A 19810-nucleotide genomic window follows, 5' to 3' on the forward strand; every position below is an offset into this window, starting at 1 on the left:
CCACAACCAAAACTGAAATCTGGGGAACATCCTTGGCTCCCTCCCCCTCCGGGTACTCCTAACCAATCCCTGAGTCCATTTGATTTTACTTAATATCTTCTTGAACCCATCCATTTCTCCCCATCCTCACTGCCACTTCGTAGCTCAGGTCACCATCATTATTTGTCTAACTTGAATTATTCTGACAAACTCCTAACATCTCCCTGTCCTGGTCTTGCCTGCTTACTTACCCTTTTCCCCCACTGCATCAACAGTGATCTTTCTAAAAACCAAATTCGATCAAGTCTCTTTGCTCCTTAAAACCCTCAATAACACCTCAATACTACCAAAATAAAAATCTGAACTCGAGACAGCTATACAAAGCCCTTCAAGACCTTACCTCTCCATACTTCCCAAGCTTCCTAACTGACCATTTCTCATCTTCAACTGTGTGCTACACAGAACTTATAGTTTCTCAAATAAAGCAAGATCTTTCTAATCTCCTGCCTCTGGATATGCTGTTTCCTCTGCCTGAAACATTCTTCCTGTTTCTTTTCTCCCCTGGAAGATCCCCCTAATCTCAAAGTCTAGATAAATGATCTTCTTAGGGGCTCCCACAGGAGTCTACTTCATTCATTCAAGAAGTATGTATCCAAAAAAAAAAAAAAAGAAGTATGTATCCAATGCTGTGCTAAACGCTGAATATACATTAGTGAGCAAAGCTGGGTTCTATATTCAAGGAACTTATATACTCTAACACAGAAATTAAGCATTACATAATAAATAATTTCAAACTGTAATATAAGATATATATAACAGGTAGCTGTTGTATGGAATTATATTCCATATAGATTAATAAAAGTTATTCAATCAGTTATTATATAACATGATAATTAACTATTATAATTACTATTTGACTATATTTTGCTGAGGGTCTGGTACAGGCTCAGTAAATGAACTCAAAGTCTAGTCTGGCTCTGAGCTCCTCTTCTCCAAAGGCATCTTTGGTTTAGGTAATATAAATATTAAAGGGAGCCTGTCTGTCTCAGTCAGTAAAGCATGGCGACTCTTGATCTCAGGGGTATGAGTTCGAGCCCCACGATGGACATAGGGATTACTTTAAAAAACAAAACAAAACAACACCTTAAAAAAAACCCTCACAACTTTTGGAGGCCTTTCCCCCAATAATTTTAATGTAGAATACATACTAACATTTTGCAAAATAAATTTAATATAATTTGAAACTATCATCCTATTTTCTCAAGGTAGTGTACTATGAGTTTCCTTTCAGTTTCTTGTAAATGGGGTCAACAATGCCTCCTTTATTTTTTTTTTTTTTAGGTTTTATTTATTTATTCGTGAGAGACACAGAGAACCAGGGAGGCAGAGACACAGGCAGAGGGAGAAGCAGGCTCCCTGCAGGGAAGCCTGGTGGGGGACTCCATCCCAGGACCCAGGGATCATGCTCTGTGCCAAAGGCAGACCCTCAACTACTGAGCCACCAGGCATCCCAATAATGCCTCCTTTCAAGGACTAAGTGGTTAAGTGAGACTGCAAGAGCAGAGAGAGCAGTGCTGGCCTAAATAACTCATCAACAAATTCTAATAAAATTAAGTGGAGACCATGATTTCTCCTTTAACAGAGGCAATCTGGTAAGATTCTCTAAAAGAATAATGCCTTTAACACAGTGAAAAATGTACAAAACTTAAGATCAAAACTAGATCAAACTAAGATCCTAACTAGGTTAAGATATAATAGCTTATGCACAGATAAATAAGAAATAAATATCCTTGTTAGCTTCAGTATGGATATGGATATTGGATTTGCTGTTTTCATTTTGTTGCTATATTCTTTTCAAGGGAAAGACAAAAGGGTCATATGTAAACTATGTTTCCATAGATGCTCTAAAGGCCAACCAATTGATGACTGCAAAATCAATCTAAAAGCCAGATCGACCCAATGATTTTTCAGATCCATTCTATTTTCTATTAATTTTCTAAAATGAACTCTATATAGATTTAGGGGCATAAGTTTCTCATAAATTATTTTTTCCACTTCTAAAGGATTCTCAAATGTACATACTTCTCTATGATAGCAAGAATGGGCTTGCTAACTCTGGACTTGAGTCTCTATGTTTATAATTCACAGTAAAAGTCATTACACCACTAATTACATTTTTAAAATAAACATTAGCCAATGCATTTAGTTGCCAAAGTCATTACATAACCTTAGCTTTATACTCCTTTTCTTTTCTCATCAAAAACAGTAACACAGGACGCCTGGGGGGCTCAGTTGGTTAAGCTCAGGTCTTGATCCCAGGGTCCCTGCTTGGAAAGAGGCCCGCTTCTCCCTCTCCCCCTGCTTGTGCGTTCTCTCTCTCTCTCTCTCTCTCTCTCTGTCAAATAAATAAATAAATAATCTTTTAAAAAAAGACAAAAAAAACCAGTAACACATAACAGTTATAGTGTATTAATTCTATTTTTTAAAACAACAACTTTGTTGCTATTTATTTTATAAAATATGGCATCAAATATCTACTTCTACAATAATAATAATGGGCACATGACAGTCTAGTAGAAATCTGCTTGCTGGATTTTTTTTTAATTTTTATTTATTTATTCATAAGAGACACAGAGAGAGAGGCAGAGACACAGGCAGAGGGAGAAGCAGGCCTCTTGCAAGGAGCCTGATGTGGGACTCAATCCCAGATCCTGGGTTAATGCCTTGAGCCAAAGGCAGATGCTCAACTGCTGAGCCACCCAGGCATCCCTGCTTACCTCTCTTTTACTTTTTAGCTGTATGACCCTAAGCAACTTACCTCTCTGACTCTTAACTTTCCATGTGCAATATGGATATAATAGTAAAAACTACCTAATACACTAGTGAGGAAAAGTAAATATGATAATGCATATTTATTAGTATGGTACCTGACACAAAGTACACACTATGTGTTGTATACATATGTGCACATATCCAATGTTGCTTGAACTCATACCCCTGTAAGGGAGAAAGCATGATCAATCAATGCACAAATTGACCACAACTATGAAATGCTATTAGCTGAAATAAAGTACCATACACTTAGCAGACATTCACATATTTCTTCACTTCAAAGTCATGATGGTAGGAAAAGAGTTAAGAAAAAGCAAAATCAAAAAACAAGCAAGCCTTCTGATTATCACTTTTAGGTTAAACATGGATTTGAAGAGGCTTAGAAACTTGGAACACAGATTATCAATTACCTCAACAGCTATCTCAGGCACTAATACTCTCACTTCTCCTAGGCTTGACTATCCTAAATGGAATCAAGTCAAAATACTTGAAAATTAAGAAGTATATTTACAGCAAGTTACAGTTATAAGAGGAAGTGGAAAGCAGCTGCAATACCTACTGTCATATGTTCTACTTCCTCAGGAAAAAACAAAGAAGGAATAGCTGAATCAGAGACCGTTGATGAATCTTTCAGTATTCTCAATCTTATTTTTTTTTTAAGATTTTATTTATTTATTCATGAGACACACAGAGAGAGGCAGAGACATAGGCAGAGGGAGAAGCAGGCTCCTCACAGGGATCCCCAAGTGGGACTCGATCCCAGATCCCAGGATCATGACCTGAGCCGAAGGCAGACGCTCAACCTGCACTACCCAGGCGTCCCCTCAATCTTAAAATTTGATTTGGTTTCTCTGGTTATTACTGGGAACAAAAATAAGTGATCAGTACCACTTTGTTTACTAAGCCTTTTATCATTCAATTAGCTGCTGTGTATGTTTAGGGGCACAGTTTAATGCCTAGAACTAAAAGATTTCATGTCTTTGATGGGCCTGCTCAGAAAAGCCACATTAACTGAGCCACCAAGAACTATCTCAGGCCAGGAATCTGGAAAAGAACACAGGACTGGTGTTATTGACCCTGTCATTTTCAATCAGTAGCAGACTGCTTGTTGCATAAAAGTTGGGAGCTTTAACATTCATTTATAGGCTTCTCCGAAATATTTTTACCTAGTGAACAAAGTGAACTTAAAGAATCTCTTACAGGGTGCCTGGGTGGCTCAGTTGGCTAAGCAGCTGCCTTCAGGTCAGGTCACGATCTCAGGGTCCTGGGATCAAGCCCCACATGCGGTCAGTAGGGAGCCTGCTTCTCTTTCTCCCTCTCCCCTCACTCATGCTCTGTCTCTCTCTCTCAAATAAATATATAAAATCTTTAAAAAAAAAAAAAAAAAAGATTGTTAAAGTATCTCTTATAAAGTTCCAAAAGGCACAGCCATATACAAAACAAATTGATATGAAAAAAATATTAATTCAAAAGGCTTTTTCCCCCCTTTAAAAGATATATTCTTAGTAATTTTTTATCCACTTTATCCTTGGTTTGGGAGATGTTTGTTAAAGTCTTCTTTATTAATGTGCCTATTTATCCTTTTATATCCTGTAGTTTCACTTTATGAAAGTTAATGCCTTACTATGAGAAGCCCTCAGCTTGCACAGTTCCTACACGTAACATCTTCAGTTAACATGTTTTAATTAGGGGCACCTGGGTGGCTCAGTGGTTGAGCATCTGCCTTTGGCTCAGGTCATGATCCTGGGGTCCTGAGATAGAGTCCTGCATCAGGGTCCCCAGAGGGAGCCTGCTTCTGCTTCTGCCTATGTCTCTGCCTCTCTGTGTGTCTCTCATGAATAAATAAGTCTTTAAAAAAAAAACCAAAACATGTTTTAATCAAACTAACACTAGTTTAACACAGTTCAAATTTAACTTATAATGGTATATTAACTGTTAGTGCATAAAGTGCAAACTCTGCAGCTAGTTCTTCAGTCTACAAATCACTACATAACAGATACCCCTCATGAACAGTGAACAATTTTATCACTTTTTTCAGTCTTTTGGTGATTGGACACTGCACACCTGTTTTTCAATTCAGAGACAGAGAGCAAAGGGTGCGCTTGGTGCCGTCTTGTCTCCCAGTGATAAACCCATATGACATTTTACAAAAACAGATATTCAAAAGACAGAATTGGCCAACAAAGATAAAAGTACAGCACAGAAACTAATGTGATAATGCTGGAAGTGAAATTTAGGTCATAGTATAAATGAAGTTATAGAAGAAATGGTAAACTGTGGAACTGTTAACGTCACTGCTGTTTGAGAGGCTAAATGTGCAGTTAGAAGAACCTAATGAGGGAAAACATCAATATATATATAAGTGGTTATGATGAATGTCCCAGAAGAAATGACATACCAAAAAACTTCACATTAAAGGAACTCTTGGAAGTATTTTACAACATTGAAAACACAAAGGATAAAATGTCAGAAGCTGATCCAAACTTAGAAATATGACAATTTCCCAAGGCATAGAAGAAATCCCCACTCCTTATCATAAGTTGTACACACACACACACATACACACAAAATAAGCTGTACACACAGAGGTAAGCACTCTTGATTTTTTCCTTGATAAGTTTTTTTTTTTAAGATTTTATTTTTATTCATTTGAGAGAGAGACTGTTCGCACATGAAGTGGGTGGGGGGCGGCAGAGGTAGACAGAGAAGCAGACTCCCCACTGAGCAGTAAGCCTGATGCAGGACTCAATCCCAGGACCCAGAAAAAATGACCTGAGTGGAAGGCAGGTACTTAACTGACTGAGCCACCCAGGCGCCCCTCTTTATAAATTTTTGAAAACAGAAAACACTAAATCTTAAGGAATCAACAGTTTGTCTCAACCAAAATTTTTAAAAGACCATGAAACAACTGTAATCTTTCCCACTGATTATCAAGCTTACTTTGTAGTTTCAGCTTGCATGGCCATATTTGCAGTAACTCACTACCTTACAAAGCAAATTTGTATTTGGTTCCAATTTCTCTACATCCTTACCACCACACTGTCTTTTTGATAAACAGCCATTCTAGTGGGTGTGAAGTGGTATCTTTTTGCGGACTTGATTTGCCTTTCTGTAATAACCAATGATGTTGAACATCTTCTTATGTACTTACTGGCAATTTGTACATCATCTTCTTTGGAGAAATAGCTCTTTTGCTTATTTTATTTACTTTTTTTTAGATTTTATTTATTTATTCATGAGAGACCGAGAGAGAGGCAGAGACAGAGGCAGAGGGAGAAGCAGGCTCCCTGCGGGGAATCCCACGCGGGACTCGATCCCAGAACCCTGGGATTCCGCCCTGGGCAGAAGGCAGGCACTCAACCGCTGAGCCACCCAGGTGTCCTTCTTTTGCTTATTTTAAATTCGGTTCATCTCTTTATTTTTCACCTGAATCTATTTGCTAGCTCATCAGATTTAAAAAAAAAAAAAATAGGTGAGTTAAGCCTCAATCAAAAAGGTGACTACACAGACAACAGCAGCAGGCTGGACTATGTGGAAATTTTAGTGACTGTTTCGGGTGGAAATAGGGAAAAAGGAACCAAAGCAGAGTCTAAAAATAACTGAGCAACTGAAAGAACTCAAAGTGGAACTCAGTCGGTGTGGACCACCTAAAGTGAAAGCGGGGTGGCACAACGTGGTGAGGGTGAAAAAAGGACGTAAGGGTGGGTAATATACCGCCAGTCACAGTTTAAGTCAAAAGATCGTATTCAAGACCAAAAGAGGGCCGTGTCATTACGGCCACTCTTGTACTGAACTCTTCAACAGGACTAGAAGCAACTTGAGAGAAGAGTAGGCACAGCAGCTTAACCATTTTTGTGACCTCTCAGCGGTAAGATGAGGAGTGTATGTTGGGGTTTCGGTCATCCTTCTGTACATTCTTAAATGTGTTAAAAAAAAAAAAAAAACATGTCCGGGGATCCCTGGGTGGCGCAGCGGTTTGGCGCCTGCCTTTGGCTCAGGGCGCGATCCTGGAGACCCGGGATCGAGTCCCACGTCGGGCTCCCGGTGCATGGAGCCTGCTTCTTCCTCTGCCTGTGCCTGTGTCTCTGCCTCTCTCTCTCTGTGACTATCATAAATAAATTAATTAAAAAAAAACAAAAAAACATGTCCAAAGAAAAGGCTCTGAAATATCAGGATTGGCAGCTCACTTTCAAAGGGATCAAGCTGCCTTAGTAACGCAACGCGAGGGAAAAGGCTAACCTGATTATGGGAAGAGACAAACCCCTGTGGGTTGGAGAGCTGTGCCCCAGGCTGGTATGTGTTAGGGCGGGGAGGGGGGGGGGCAGCGGTCTCTTGCAGGGCTTCTAAGCTTTGGAGGACAACTTCACAGCTGTCACTCACTCAACAGGCACTTCCGGAGCACACACGATGCGCTGTGCTGAGCGCCAGGCAGAGATGAGCAGCAGCAGGAGTCCCTGTTCTGCCAGGGTTCATAACCTAGTAAGGACAGGGGGGTTATTCACTAGCCTAGCTGTAGGAATAAGGAGGAAAAGAAGCGAGGCATCGTGCCTGGGTCTGTGGGAGAAGGGAAAGCGCCCAAAGGGGACATCCGGGCTGGGCCCTAAAGGATGCTGGAGCTGACCCACAAGGGCCAGGGAACTCTCAGGTGTCACTGCCTTGTCCACGGGGAAGAGAAAGTCTCCTACGAGCCCCCAGCTGACTCCTATAAGCCCTGAGCCAGATGCTCTCACAGGACAAACTCAACCACAAAGCAAAAGGCGAACCCCAGGGCCCTCCTGAGGGACGAGGGACATGCCAGGTCCAGCACCGAGGGGCCCCGACACAGCACAGTTTGGAGACCTGCGGGGCTCCGGAACGTGGCGGGGGGCCCGGACCCGGAAGTCGGGGAGAAGTCTGACACCAGAGCGACCCCTCCAGCCACCTGCCCAGTTCCCTTAAGCTACGCCCCCTGTCCCAAGCTTCTCGGTCACTCACCCGCCGCTCGGCGACAGGAAGTCGGTGTCGTCCTCGTCTCCCCCACCGAACATCGCGGTGCCTTTCTCCCAGCCGCAGGGCGCGAGGGGCGGGAGACGGAGGTGGGAGGTGGAGGGGGAAGTAAGAGTGTTTTCGGGGCTTGTGCTGTCGTGAAATGCCGCGGCGGCGTGCTGCTTTCCGGCAGGACGAACTCTCGCACGGTTGTTCCGCGGGGAGGGGTCTAGGCGCGGGAGAAGGTGGGGAGGGGGGGTGCGGAAGGCAAATGGGAGGGCCTCGCGAGCACGCGCGCCCGTGACGTCAGGCTCCTGCAGCCTGCGGAGGCGGTGAAACCCGCGGGATCTCCGAAATCCCGCGCAGGGATTGGCCGACGCGGCAGGGGGCGGGGCAGGGGCGGGGCGGGGGCGGGAATCCGCGGCCTCGGTGGCGGTCGTGGACACGTAGAGCCCGGCAGAGGTGGAGGGGGCTTCCGAAGAGTCGTGGAGGTGGTGACGGGTTGAGGTTCTAAGAGGGCGGCGCCGGCGGCGGGAGTCGATCTGGAAGGTAAGCACCCCCAGCCCGCTCCCGCCTCCGGCTGGGGCACGGTCCTCTCCCCGCCGGACCAGGACCCTCCATGCGGCTCCGCTCTGCTTTGCGAAAGGAGACAGGGCCTGGGGCTGGCGGTCCGGAGAACTGATCTTTTCGGCTGGCCCCCTGCAGTGACAGAGCTAGGGGTGACCTTGGGGTTGGGTGTCCGGTGCCTCACTTTCCCCGTCTATGAAACGGGCCTGTCGTCCCTTCCGCTTGTCCCCCGTGGCCGACCTCGCTGTTTATTCAGCGGGCTCTTTGTCCAGGGCTCCTATGTGCCGGCTGGCCAAGAAGCTTTTAGACCTCAGAGGTCATCGGACTGAAATCCCAGCCTCCTCCTCATAGCCCCAGAACTTGCAATAGGGGACACGAAGTAATAAGCACTTGGATGACTAGTCCGAGGTCGCACGGAGTAAAGGACAGACTGGCGCTGGATCCCTGGTCTCTTGAATCGGGACCGACTGGGGGAATGAGAACCTCATCGACCCTTAAGCACAGTTCGCCCTTACAGAGTGGTTACCGCTCGACTGTGGCATGGGTCTGGAGAGAATTCCCCTCCTTGTGCAGGTGGGGTACCGAAGAGCTGGGATGTTCCGGGAGTGAGTGATGGAAAGGACGAGACTTCAGCAGTGGAAATCCCCAGTCCCAATCTTGGTCTGGATTTTGCTGTCTTCTTGCCACACACCTAAGTCAACATCAGTTGTTGGGGACTTCTCCGTCTCCACTTTCCACCCTCTCTGTATCCTATAGAAAGTGTTTCTTTGGTAAGCTGATAGGATTCTGGAAACAATCTCAGGGTAAGCCTGGTTTAGCCAAGGTTTACCCTCTATCTGGATGAGCAGGTACTGTATCACTGTCGCATCCGTTTCCGTAGATCTCAACGGGGTTCTTTCACCCAAGGCTTCTCCAGATCAGATTAGTACAACAGGTGGCCCTTACCGGGATGTTTTACTCTGTTCACTTGAAATTAAAGTGAGATGATTGGTAGTGATTCACTTCCTAGAGAACTTCACACCTCTCGGCACTTCCCTTGTCCTGCTTTCCAGTATAGTTTACTTCTTTCTGTGTGCTCCTACTAAACTGTAAGCTCCTCAAGGACGGAGACTGTTTTATTCCTTGATGTCACCTGTGTCACAGAGCGCTGTGCCTTGGTAATAGTGGGTTCTTACCCTTTGTTAGACTGCGTAATGGAATTCATCCTTATGCCCATTCCTTAATTCATGCTCTTAGGAATTTTTTCAAGTGTGATCCCCAGAGCCCAGCAATGGCTCTTGCCTTCCAGAAAGATAAAAATGCTGTGCTAGCTGGGAACTCTCAGGGTTGCTTCATCTCTTTTGTTAGCTGAAGATTGTTTTACTATCGTTTAAAGCTCTAGGGGACAGGAAAGGAGGATAGAATAGTTAGAATGTGTAACTCCAATTTTTATTGGTAGAGTATTCCTCCATTAAACTGAGGGACAGGGCTGTTATCTGCTTCCTGTGTCCATTTTACAGATTACGATGGTTAAAGCAATGAAGGCTGACAGTGAAAACAGTGATGCAACTGGAGGCTAAGCAATAGAACTGAAACTCTTTGCAGCACCTCTGTTTACGATATGAACTTGGCTACCTCTCAAGAAAGGAAAATAAACTGCCTAAGTGACATCACTCTTTCTAACCCTTTCCCCAGTACTGGTCTTCGTTACTCCAGCACTGAAACATCTGAATAGTGCTTTTAAACACATGCTAAAAGATCACTTGAGTACTTATCTTGAATTCTTGAGTTCGGGATATTTTCATTCAGGGTATTTAAGTAGCCTTTTTAGATAGGTAGGCATGTAAAATCTGGATCAGCGTTTTGGCAATCGAGATACCAGAGATCTGCATGCCCAGGTCACCGTTGTGGGAACACAGCCCTTAGTTCTGAGAAAGGGGAAGATGGTGGTGAGGTTTCCTCAGTCTTTCAGGATTTGAATTGCAGGATTACATTGCAATTCAATGTAATCAAGGTACATTGAAGAGCCACTGTTGGGGCCCATGGCTGGCTCAGTTGCTTAAATGTCTGACTCTTGATTTCAGCTCAGGTCATGAGATCGACCCCACATTAGGCTCCATGCTCAGTGGAGGAGATTCTGCTTGAGATTCCCTCTCTCACTCTGCCCCTCCCTCCATCTGTGCTTTCTCTCTAATAAGTAAAGAAATAAGATCTTTTTTAAAAATTGAGGGGAAAATTAAATAAAAAGCCACTGTCATCCTGAATTAGAATATTGGACCAGGAATCGGGAAACCTGAATTCCCATCCCAGTCCTTCTAACTCACCTTGAGCTTGGACCAGTCTCCCTAAACACTTTGTAAAAGGAGTGGAATAGACCCACATATCTATTAAGTACTGCTGGGGATACAGAGGTAAGGAAGGCACAACCCTGATCTCAGGTTGGAATTAAGCATTTTTGTTTGTTTGTTTGTTTGTTTTGCCTAAATACACAGTTTTTAGATGTATTTATAAAATATATGGACTCCCTCCACAGATTAACCAGGAAGTGGCAATTTTAACAGTTCCTTTCAAATTACCAACAAACTTGCTATAGAGATGATAATTTTTATATATAGGTGCACTCATACTAATCTGTACTAGTGAATGCATTGTAAATATTAAAGATTAGGGTACCTTGGTGGCTCAGACATGGAGCATTGGCCTTCGGCTCAGGTCATGATCCTGAGGTCCTGGGATCGAGTTCCGCGTTGGGCTCCCCACAAGGAGCCTGCTTCTCCCTCTGCCTATGTCTCTGCCTCTCTCTTTCTGTCTCTCATGAATAAATACCTTAAAAAAAAAAAACAACTATTAAAGTTTAAAGTTATGGCCAGGTTAGATGATAGGTGTGGTGATAGCAATATGAATTGAATATAGGTTTAGGGGAGTTAGTATTGTGTTCTTTCTGTTCAGTTACTGAAAACAGAAAAATGTTAGAAGACAGTTCAAGAAATGTCTGAAAACCTTCTCTGTGTAAGGCACTGTGCTGGGTGTTGCCTGGAATAGGAAAATGAATAAGTCATTGTTCTTGTCCTCAAAGTGCTTATAGTTGAACAGTGGAGATAATTGAAGTATACAAATAATTATAGAGAGGAACATAGCGAAGTAAATCCCATAAGTAGAAATTAATTATTGTAGGATTTCAAAGGAAGAAGAGATCATATCTAGTTTGGAGGAGTATGTGGGATTAGATAATGGGCTTTGAAGATGAGTGGGATTCCAAGTGGAAATGAGGAAATAAGGTTCTCCAGATTGAGAGAGTGGCTTTGGCAAAAGTACAAAGGCAGGAGAGAAGGCACAAATTTCTTACAAGACCAGAGTTGCCCTCTTATTTGATGCAATTAGGGCCAACAGTTGGCTAATTAAAAAAAATAAGACCGGAATCACACAGGTATTAGTTACACATAGACCTTTAACATTTGATTTTAACTTAAAGCATAAACATCCTTTTGCCATTCTTTAAAATAAGCCTTTTATTGGGGTGTGGGCCCCAGGGAGGGGGCCAGACCTTGTCCTTGCCTTCTGCTTGTTTCTGTAAATAGTTTTATTGGAACACAGCCATGCTCATCTGTTGACATATCTATGGCTACTTTGACGTACAAAGTAAAGTAGTTGTATGTGTCTGTGTGATTCATCTTTATCTAGTCTTTCTAAAGCTTTCAACTTGGTTTTCATAGAAACAACTACCAGAGTCCACACAGTATAGTACAGTAAATTCTTAAGCTCTGGAGCCAAGTTGTTTTGCCGTTTATTAGTTATACAGGTCTTGGGCAAGTTGCTCAGTTTTCTCCTTTAGAAAATAAGGACAACGATAGTATCTAGCTTCTAAGGGTTCTTGTGAAGATTATAGGAGTCAATTCATGTAAAGCACTTAGAACAGCGTCTGGCAGGTAGCAAGTACTCAATATTAGCGCTGCTGTTATTTTCCTCTTGTCACTTCCCTTAATCGCTTTTCATAATACTTTATTAAATTATATTCTTACATTAATAAACACAACTGGCATAAATTGATTTATGAACAAACCTACCTGATACTTGATAAGCACCCAGCTTCACTGAGGGAAAGAAAAAAGTGTTGATCCCATGATATTAGAGACTAGCCTAGGTGGTGTGTTATCATTTAAATCAGTTAAGAGAATCCTGTGGGATTGTTTGCTAAGAGTATAAGACAGTAGAACACATAGGGAAGTAGTGGATTAAAATTGAAAGGGAGACTAGGGCCATATTTGTCTAATACTTTGAAGGCCAAGGAGATAAGTTTCTACTTAGCCATGTAGGAAATGGGATTATTTATCCTAAATGACTTTTTTTTTTTTTTTTTAAGATTTTGTTTACTGATTTGAGATAGAGAGTGAGCAAGAGAGAGAGAGCACAAGCAGGGGGAAAGGGCAGAGGGAGAGAGAGAAGCAGGCTCTTCACCGAGCAGGGTGCCAGACACAGGACACAGGGCTCGATCCCAGGACTCTGGGATCATGACGAGCTGAAGGCAGATGCTTAACCAACTGAGCCACCCAGCCACCCCTAAATGACGTGACTGAAATTTAAAAATTCAAGTGGTTTAGGAATTTATGACATAAAAAGTGAAAATTTCCTGTGTAAGGATACGCTTTACTTTTCCCTTTTTTTTTCAAGATCTTTTTTTTTAAGTAATCTTCACACCAAATGTGGAGCTCAAACTCACAACCCCAAGACCAAGAGTCGCCTGCTCTGCTGACTGAACCAGCCAGGCACACCTCCACTTCATTTTCCTAACAGTTCTTAGAATGTGGAGTTGCTGAGGATTGAATGAGATAAGGCATGGTAAACAGTACTTGGGAAATGGGTATTAGCCCTTAAAAACCTCAATCCAGTTTTTCTTTGGATTATAATCTCAATTTTGAATTGAGAAAAACAAAGGTTCTAGACTGAGTGTGACTGAAACAATTTATGCCATACTCTCAGGGGTCTCCGAACCTTGAGTCTTTGCCTGTCCTACTTCTGGTTTGGCTCTACTGTTGATTCTTCTTTGTACCTTCCTCACCAAAAGTCTACAAAAAAGAAGATGGCCTAATTATCACTAGAACAGCAAGTGTTTACAGATAAGTCAGTGACCAGGCATCCCCCAGAAAACTCTGCCATTTAAAGTTGGCAAGCCAGGGGGCGCCTGGGTGACTTAACCGGTTAAGCAGTGCAGATCTTGATCTCAGGGTTATGAGTTCAAGCCCTGCGGTAGGCTCATGTGCCCACTTTAAAAAAAAAAAAAAAAAGTTGGCAAGCCAGGTGAGATTGTGGGAAAGGGAGGAGAGAAGACAGGGCAGGTGGCTGATGCTGGCACTCCCACAGGCAGCTTTTAGCATAATAAAGCTGTTTAGAAAATTAAAAGTTTTCTTTAGTTTGCTATGGAGAAGTCATCAAGAGTCTGATACTTAATACATTAAAACAAGCCATTTATGTCAAAAGAGAGCTTACAGTAGGGACTGGGAAGGAAACGCTTTTGAAGTTCCACTGCTTTGAGTGATATAATTTCAGATTTAGGTAACATCCCCATGCAGAGGAGGGGCGCATCCTTAGGAATGCAAAGCCCTGCGGAAAAGGAAAGGGTTGAGAAGGGTCCACCCTACCTCTTTTCCTTTACACAAAGGCCCTGGGCTTTTGTATACAACCTGCTTTTGTAGGCTGAGAACATTATGCACTACAGCATACTGAGATGGAAACCTGCAAAAGTAAATAGGAGAAATGATTTGGAGGAAACCTATACACTATAGAGAACAAAATGCTAGCAACCAGTGAAACATTACAGGACCTTTTTAACCAGGTTGAGTCTTTCTCTAAATAGGTCGTAGAGGTGTTAATGAGACTGTGCTGAGTGTTGACACAATTTTGAAGCAGTTTAGAGCACCTAGAACTTAGTCTCTTGGTTTTAAAAATAAAAGGCCAAGGCATGCTGCTAACTTTGGACCCGCTGGCCCCCATTCCTCTCTCCTAATTTTTTTTCCTCTACCTTTTTTGATGGCTTCTTATCAGCTTCCACACAACCCTGTGCATGATCTGTATCTTAGTACATCTTATACTGTGTTTCATCAGTAATATTTATCTCCTTCTCTTGAGGACAGGGGTTCATTATAGTTCCGTAACTCCATAGGTACACAATACATTTGAGTGAATGAACAAGGAAAGTGAGTTCCTCAGTGTTACGCAGATAATAAGTCCCAAGAGCCAGATCTAGAACCTAGCTCTTCTGATTCCTAGCCTAGTACCTTTCCACCACACCATGCAGCCTCAATCTAAGGTATTAAACAACTTTTCTCATTTTTGTGTAGACTCTTTAAATGCATTTCCATTAAATCATCCCTTATTAATTAAAGGGAGGGAGAAGGGGCACTGGGGTGGCTTAGTCATTTAAGTGTCAGACTCTTGATTTCGGCTAAGGTTATGATCTCAGGGTTGTGAGACAGAACCGCACACAGTGCCCAAGTGGGGCAAGGGGTCTGCTGGAGATTTTCTCTCCCTCTTCCTCTACCCCTGCATCTTCTGCCCCTCACTCTTTCTCTCCTGAATAAATAAATAAATCTTTTTTTTTAAGGGGGAGGGAGGAATAAAATAGGGGAAGTTAAAATGTTTTCTAGTTTTTGCCTCACACCAAGTTAATTCCCAGTATTCATAGGCAAAGCAATAACATTATGATCTAGATTATTAAAATCCTGTATAATTAAAGGATTTAGGGACGCCTGGTTGGCTCAGTCAGTAGATCATGCGACTCTTGATCTCAAGGTCGTGAGTTCAAACCCTACATTGGTGTGGAGCCTACTATTTAAAAAAAAAAAAAAAAAAGGAAAATTTAAGCAAGGAGGACCTTTGTCTGCCTTTGATTATAACAGGAAGGCAGTTAAAGCAATGCTTCGCCAATGTATGTTTATCGGACTGGCATGTGTTTTTTAAATCAAACTGTGGGGGGTTATATACTTCAAGTGACATGAAAATGAGCCCTATGTGTGACTTGGACATCTCCTTTTAGAGATTAATTTTGTCATCTAACGAGTAAGTAAACTATTACCAATTATATTTCATCCGTACTATATCTTAGAAAATATTTTTGACATATTTTATTTGATCCTCACAACCCTATGAGATTGACAGAGCGTAGGTATTTTTATGTCCATTTTGCAATAAAGAAACTAGTATTTGTTGGCTTTAAGTGATTTGCTTTAATGCCATGTGGCTAATATATGGCTCTCGTGTCTATAGCTCAGAGCCTCTTGTATCTAGTCCAGGACTTTTTCTACTCTTACAGTATCTGTAAAATACTGAAATCTACAGAAATCATATTAAAGCACTCACAATTAGCACATTGGAAATATATCAAGACTACAAAAGGATCCAGTAAGAGAGGTATAAAAGGGTGTACCTCGTGATTGCTAGATGTTAGGATGTGGCTTAGCCAACAACAAAGGGTATCCGAGAAATGAAGTATAGTAGCTGGGAGATCTACTCCCCATTGGACTTAGGCCCTTCTATCATTGCATAACTAACAGACCTTTTCAGTTTGTTTGCTTGACATATCAAATTTGAGTTGTCCTATTCAAATCAGGCAAATAAAAGCTTTGCTAAAGGCCCCTGTGAAGAATGTAGTTGTACACTTGATCCTCTTTGTACAGAAAGATGAGAGTGGGCAAGAAAAACAGGAATTTCTATGTTATTTGTCACTAAAACAGGATATGTAAAGCTCAGAAATTCTTCCTACTTACCTGCTTCGCTGCAAACCATCTAGAGAAGTGGGAGGTTTGGGGTGAGTGGTTAGACCACTGTTAGAGAAGCCTATATGAGAAGTAGATGTTATGGGTTCAGGTGACTAAAGGGTATACTACTATCATTAAGTTTAATACTGTGGACTCCGTTTCTCTACCTGTAAAATAGGGGAGTTGGACTTGATGATGTAATTTTGTTAAATAGGAAATATATCCCTATTTAATGAAATATAATGGTTAATGGTTCACAATCCAAAAGGTACAAAAGGATGGTTAGTGAAAAATATCCCTTCTAGGCCTACCCACATCTGACCAGTTCCCTACCTATGGATCACAGTGTTACCACTTTCTTGTGCCCTGACCCCTAGAGATAGTATAGGTGTGTTTACAATTAATGTATGTATACTTTATACCCTATTGAATTTTTTTACATGTGCTACCATACAGTGCACCTGCTTTTTTCATCTCATACTATAGCTTGGAGATCATCCTGTATGACTATATAAAGAGCTTCCTCATTCTTATTTATGGCTGCAAAGTATTCCATTTTATGGAAATAGGATAATTTATTTAATCAGTGCCCAATCAATGAATATGTTGTACTTTCGATGCTTTGCTACCACAGACATCTTATAACAAATAACTTTTTTCATATAACATTTGACATGTGTGTTAGTGTATCTTTAGGATAGATACAGCTGACTGTTGAACAACCTGAGTCTGAACTGTGTGAGTCCACTTACAGGTGGATTTTTTACAATACGGTACTGAAATGTATTTTCTTTACGATCTTCTTAATAACGTTTTTGCAAGCTTACTATATGGTAGCAATATAGCATATAACATATATAAGGCACAAAACACTTTGATTGAGCAGCCCAGGTGGCTCAGTGGTTTAGCGCCACATTCAGCCCAGGGCCTGATCCTGGAGACCTGGGATTGAGTCCCACGCCGGGCTTCCTGCATGGAGCCTGCTTCTCCCTCTGCCTGTGTCTGTGTCTCTCAAATAAATAAATAAAATCTTAAAAAAAAAACAACATATTATTTGACTATGTTATCAGTAAGATTTCTGGTCAACAGTAGGCTATTAGTAGTTAAGTATTGGGGAGTCAAAAGTTATACATATATTTTCAACTGCTTGGAGGTCAGTGTTTCAACCCCTGTGTTGTTCACAGGGCAACTGTATTTAGAGGTGGAATTGCTGGCTCAAAACAATATGTACATCAGCCTAATAATCAAACACTCTTCTAGTTTTGGTATTCTATGAGATTTTAAAGATTTTATTGATTCATGAGAGACACAAAGCGAGGCAGAGACACAGGCAGAGGGACAACCAAGGTCCCTGTGGGGAGTCCAATGTAGGACTTGATCCCAGGACTTCAGGATCATGCCATGAGCTGAAGGCAGACACTCAACCACTGAGCTACCCGGGCGTCTCTCTATGAGATTTTAATTGTGAATAAACAGCAAAAGAGATGAGAAATATCATTTTCGTGAAGTATCTTAATTTTTAAAGATGTACCTTACCTATCTTAGGTAAGCATCTTAGAGAGCATGTGTTTGGTGGGGGCAGAGGGAGTGGGAGAGAGACAATCTCAAGCAGACTCTTGGCTGAGCACAGAGCCCAACACAACCCTGAGATTGTGACCTGAGCTGAAGTCGAGAATCAGACACTTAACCAACTGAGCCACCCAGGCACCCCTGAAACATCTTAATTTTTATCTCGTTATTCAGAGACTACATCTTAAGTAAGGGTCAAGTATAAGCAACCTCACCAAAATGATGTTGAGTTGCAAACCTGACAAAAGTCACCAACTATATCACGATCATATAGATTTTTCTAGTGCTTTCTAGTATGCTCTTACAGTTAATTTGTAAGGTGAATGTTACAACTCAGAACAAAATGGAACTGTCTCCTAATCACTTTTGCCAGTACTTACACATAGAGAATTCAGAAAATTAGCTGTTTATTACAGTCCATCTAGGGAATGAAAGTGGAAAGATCAAGAAAGAGATCCTAACTGAGATGTCTGCTTGTGTGTATTTTTCACTGGCTTCCCACATTTTTGATGATTGTGGAATGTGAGAATTTTGTGAAATTGGTGGTACCCTAACAATCAGATGTCTTTCTGAGGAGCTAGGGACCATAAAACAGATCAGAATTCTGTCATCCACTCATACCTCTTGACTCGACCTATTAACCTTCCTTCCTTCCATTTCTCACCTCTATCATTCTCTCTTTAGGTGCCTTAAGCCATTTGTGAAATTTGTTCTGTAAATTATAGGTTTCAGTAAGAGCCACTGTCTTCTTCATCTCTAAATTCCCTATAGCCCCTGGGGCAGAGGGTACTTAAATACTCCTTGAATTGAGTCTGGGAAGAGATCAGAGTGATCTAGCCTCTATCTTGCTACCCTCTCAAGGTGCCATATCTTTCCTTTCCCTGCATAGTGTGACACACCTTCCAACCCACCCCTGTGCACATTTAGTATGATTCAGGAAGGGACAAAAGACCAAGTAAACTCTTGAAGAAGGATGTGTGTATGTTTGTGTGTAGGGTGTGTGTGTGTTTAAGTAAATGTACACACACATTCCTTCTGGTTCCCACTGCCGTTTTTTGTGCTGCGGTTAAAAATTTGGACCTCATTTACTTGCTATGTGCTAAGTGGTAGCTACGGAGTTAGAAATACTTAGTAGGAATAACCTAGGAATATTCAACTCAAAATAAACATGTATCCTTGTATTCCTACAAATCTCATGTGTATGAAATAAAAAAGGTAAGAGGGAATACAGATGAATACAAAATCTGACTTATAAATAAAGTTGTACATTTAGAAGAGACAATTGGATTAGGGTTGACTTTTCTAATTTTAGAATAAGGAAACTTGTCTAAGGGCCATATTTAGGCACTTAGACACTCTGGGATAGGAGATAGCTCAGCTCCCTTGTGCACTCTGACTCCTAAAGTTACAGAGGAGAGGATGACAGGGCCTCACATGCTTACCCAGGTAGATCCCATCTTTTCAAATATAAACTTTCTTCAATGCCAGCTACTTCTGGGTAGCTCAAGGTAGATGCCTCAGTAGGCTTCTTTCTGCCTGTTACTTGGACAACTTGTAAAAGGACCATATAAGCTTTCTAGAAATTAACCATGAAGAGCATTTCCTTTATTTTGGTTTCAGAAATACCACAAGATATGTGGTGCTATGTTATAGCTTAGAATTAAGGGACAGAATTAACTACCCCTTCTCTACTCTTAATAAACTAGGATGTAGAAAAATGGGATGGATAATGTACCATGTTTTCATTTCAAGATAGCATTTTTTTGGTTTGTTTGTTTCTTAAGATTTTATTTATTTATTTGAGATAAAGAGCATGTGAACTCAGGAAGGGAGAAGTTGACTCTCCGCCAAGCAGGGAGCCCGACACAGGGCCCTATCCCAAGACTCCTGGGATCATGACCTGAACCGAAGGCATTTAACTGACTGAGCCACCCAGGCACCCCTCAAAATGGCGTTTTGAGTATATCCCTTTTCCCTCCCAAAATCCTAGTTAAAATGACTATAGAGGGCAGCCCTGGTGGCGCAGTGGTTTGGCGCCGCCTGCAGCCCAGGGTATGATCCTGGAGACCTGGGATCGAGTCCCACGTCTGCTCCCTGCGTGGAGCCTGCTTCTCCCTCTGCCTGTGTCTCTGCCTCTCTCTCTCTGTGTGTCTCTATGAATAAGTAAA

The 19810-nt window shown here is 41.9% G+C and overlaps 2 protein-coding genes across 10 annotated transcripts in view; one reads left to right on the forward strand and one right to left on the reverse strand.

Annotated features, from left to right (window-relative positions):
* The window catches only part of FKBP15 (FKBP prolyl isomerase family member 15), a 59280-nt gene extending 48161 nt beyond the window's left edge, over positions 1-11119 (reverse strand). For 2 of the 8 annotated variants that reach the window (XM_072842389.1, XM_072842384.1), the window contains exon 1: positions 7786-7961. In XM_072842389.1, the coding sequence (XP_072698490.1) occupies positions 7786-7838 (53 nt within the window). In that variant the 5' untranslated portion in view covers positions 7839-7961. Of the gene's footprint in view, positions 1-7785; positions 7965-10995 lie in introns of those variants that run through there. The other 6 variants (XM_072842390.1, XM_072842387.1, XM_072842386.1 and 3 more) reach the window with 6 other exon arrangements.
* Positions 8167-19810, forward strand: part of SLC31A1 (solute carrier family 31 member 1) — a 39549-nt gene continuing 27905 nt past the window's right edge. Inside the window, exon 1 of one of the 2 annotated variants that reach the window (XM_072842411.1) lies at positions 8167-8325. The gene's annotated coding sequence lies outside the window, so the exon portion shown is untranslated. The remainder of the gene's footprint in view (positions 8326-19810) is intronic. The other variant, XM_072842412.1, reaches the window with a different exon arrangement.

The sequence above is a fragment of the Canis lupus genome, chromosome 10 (assembly GCF_048164855.1).
Source record: "Canis lupus baileyi chromosome 10, mCanLup2.hap1, whole genome shotgun sequence".
Classification (NCBI taxonomy): Eukaryota; Metazoa; Chordata; class Mammalia; order Carnivora; family Canidae; genus Canis; species Canis lupus.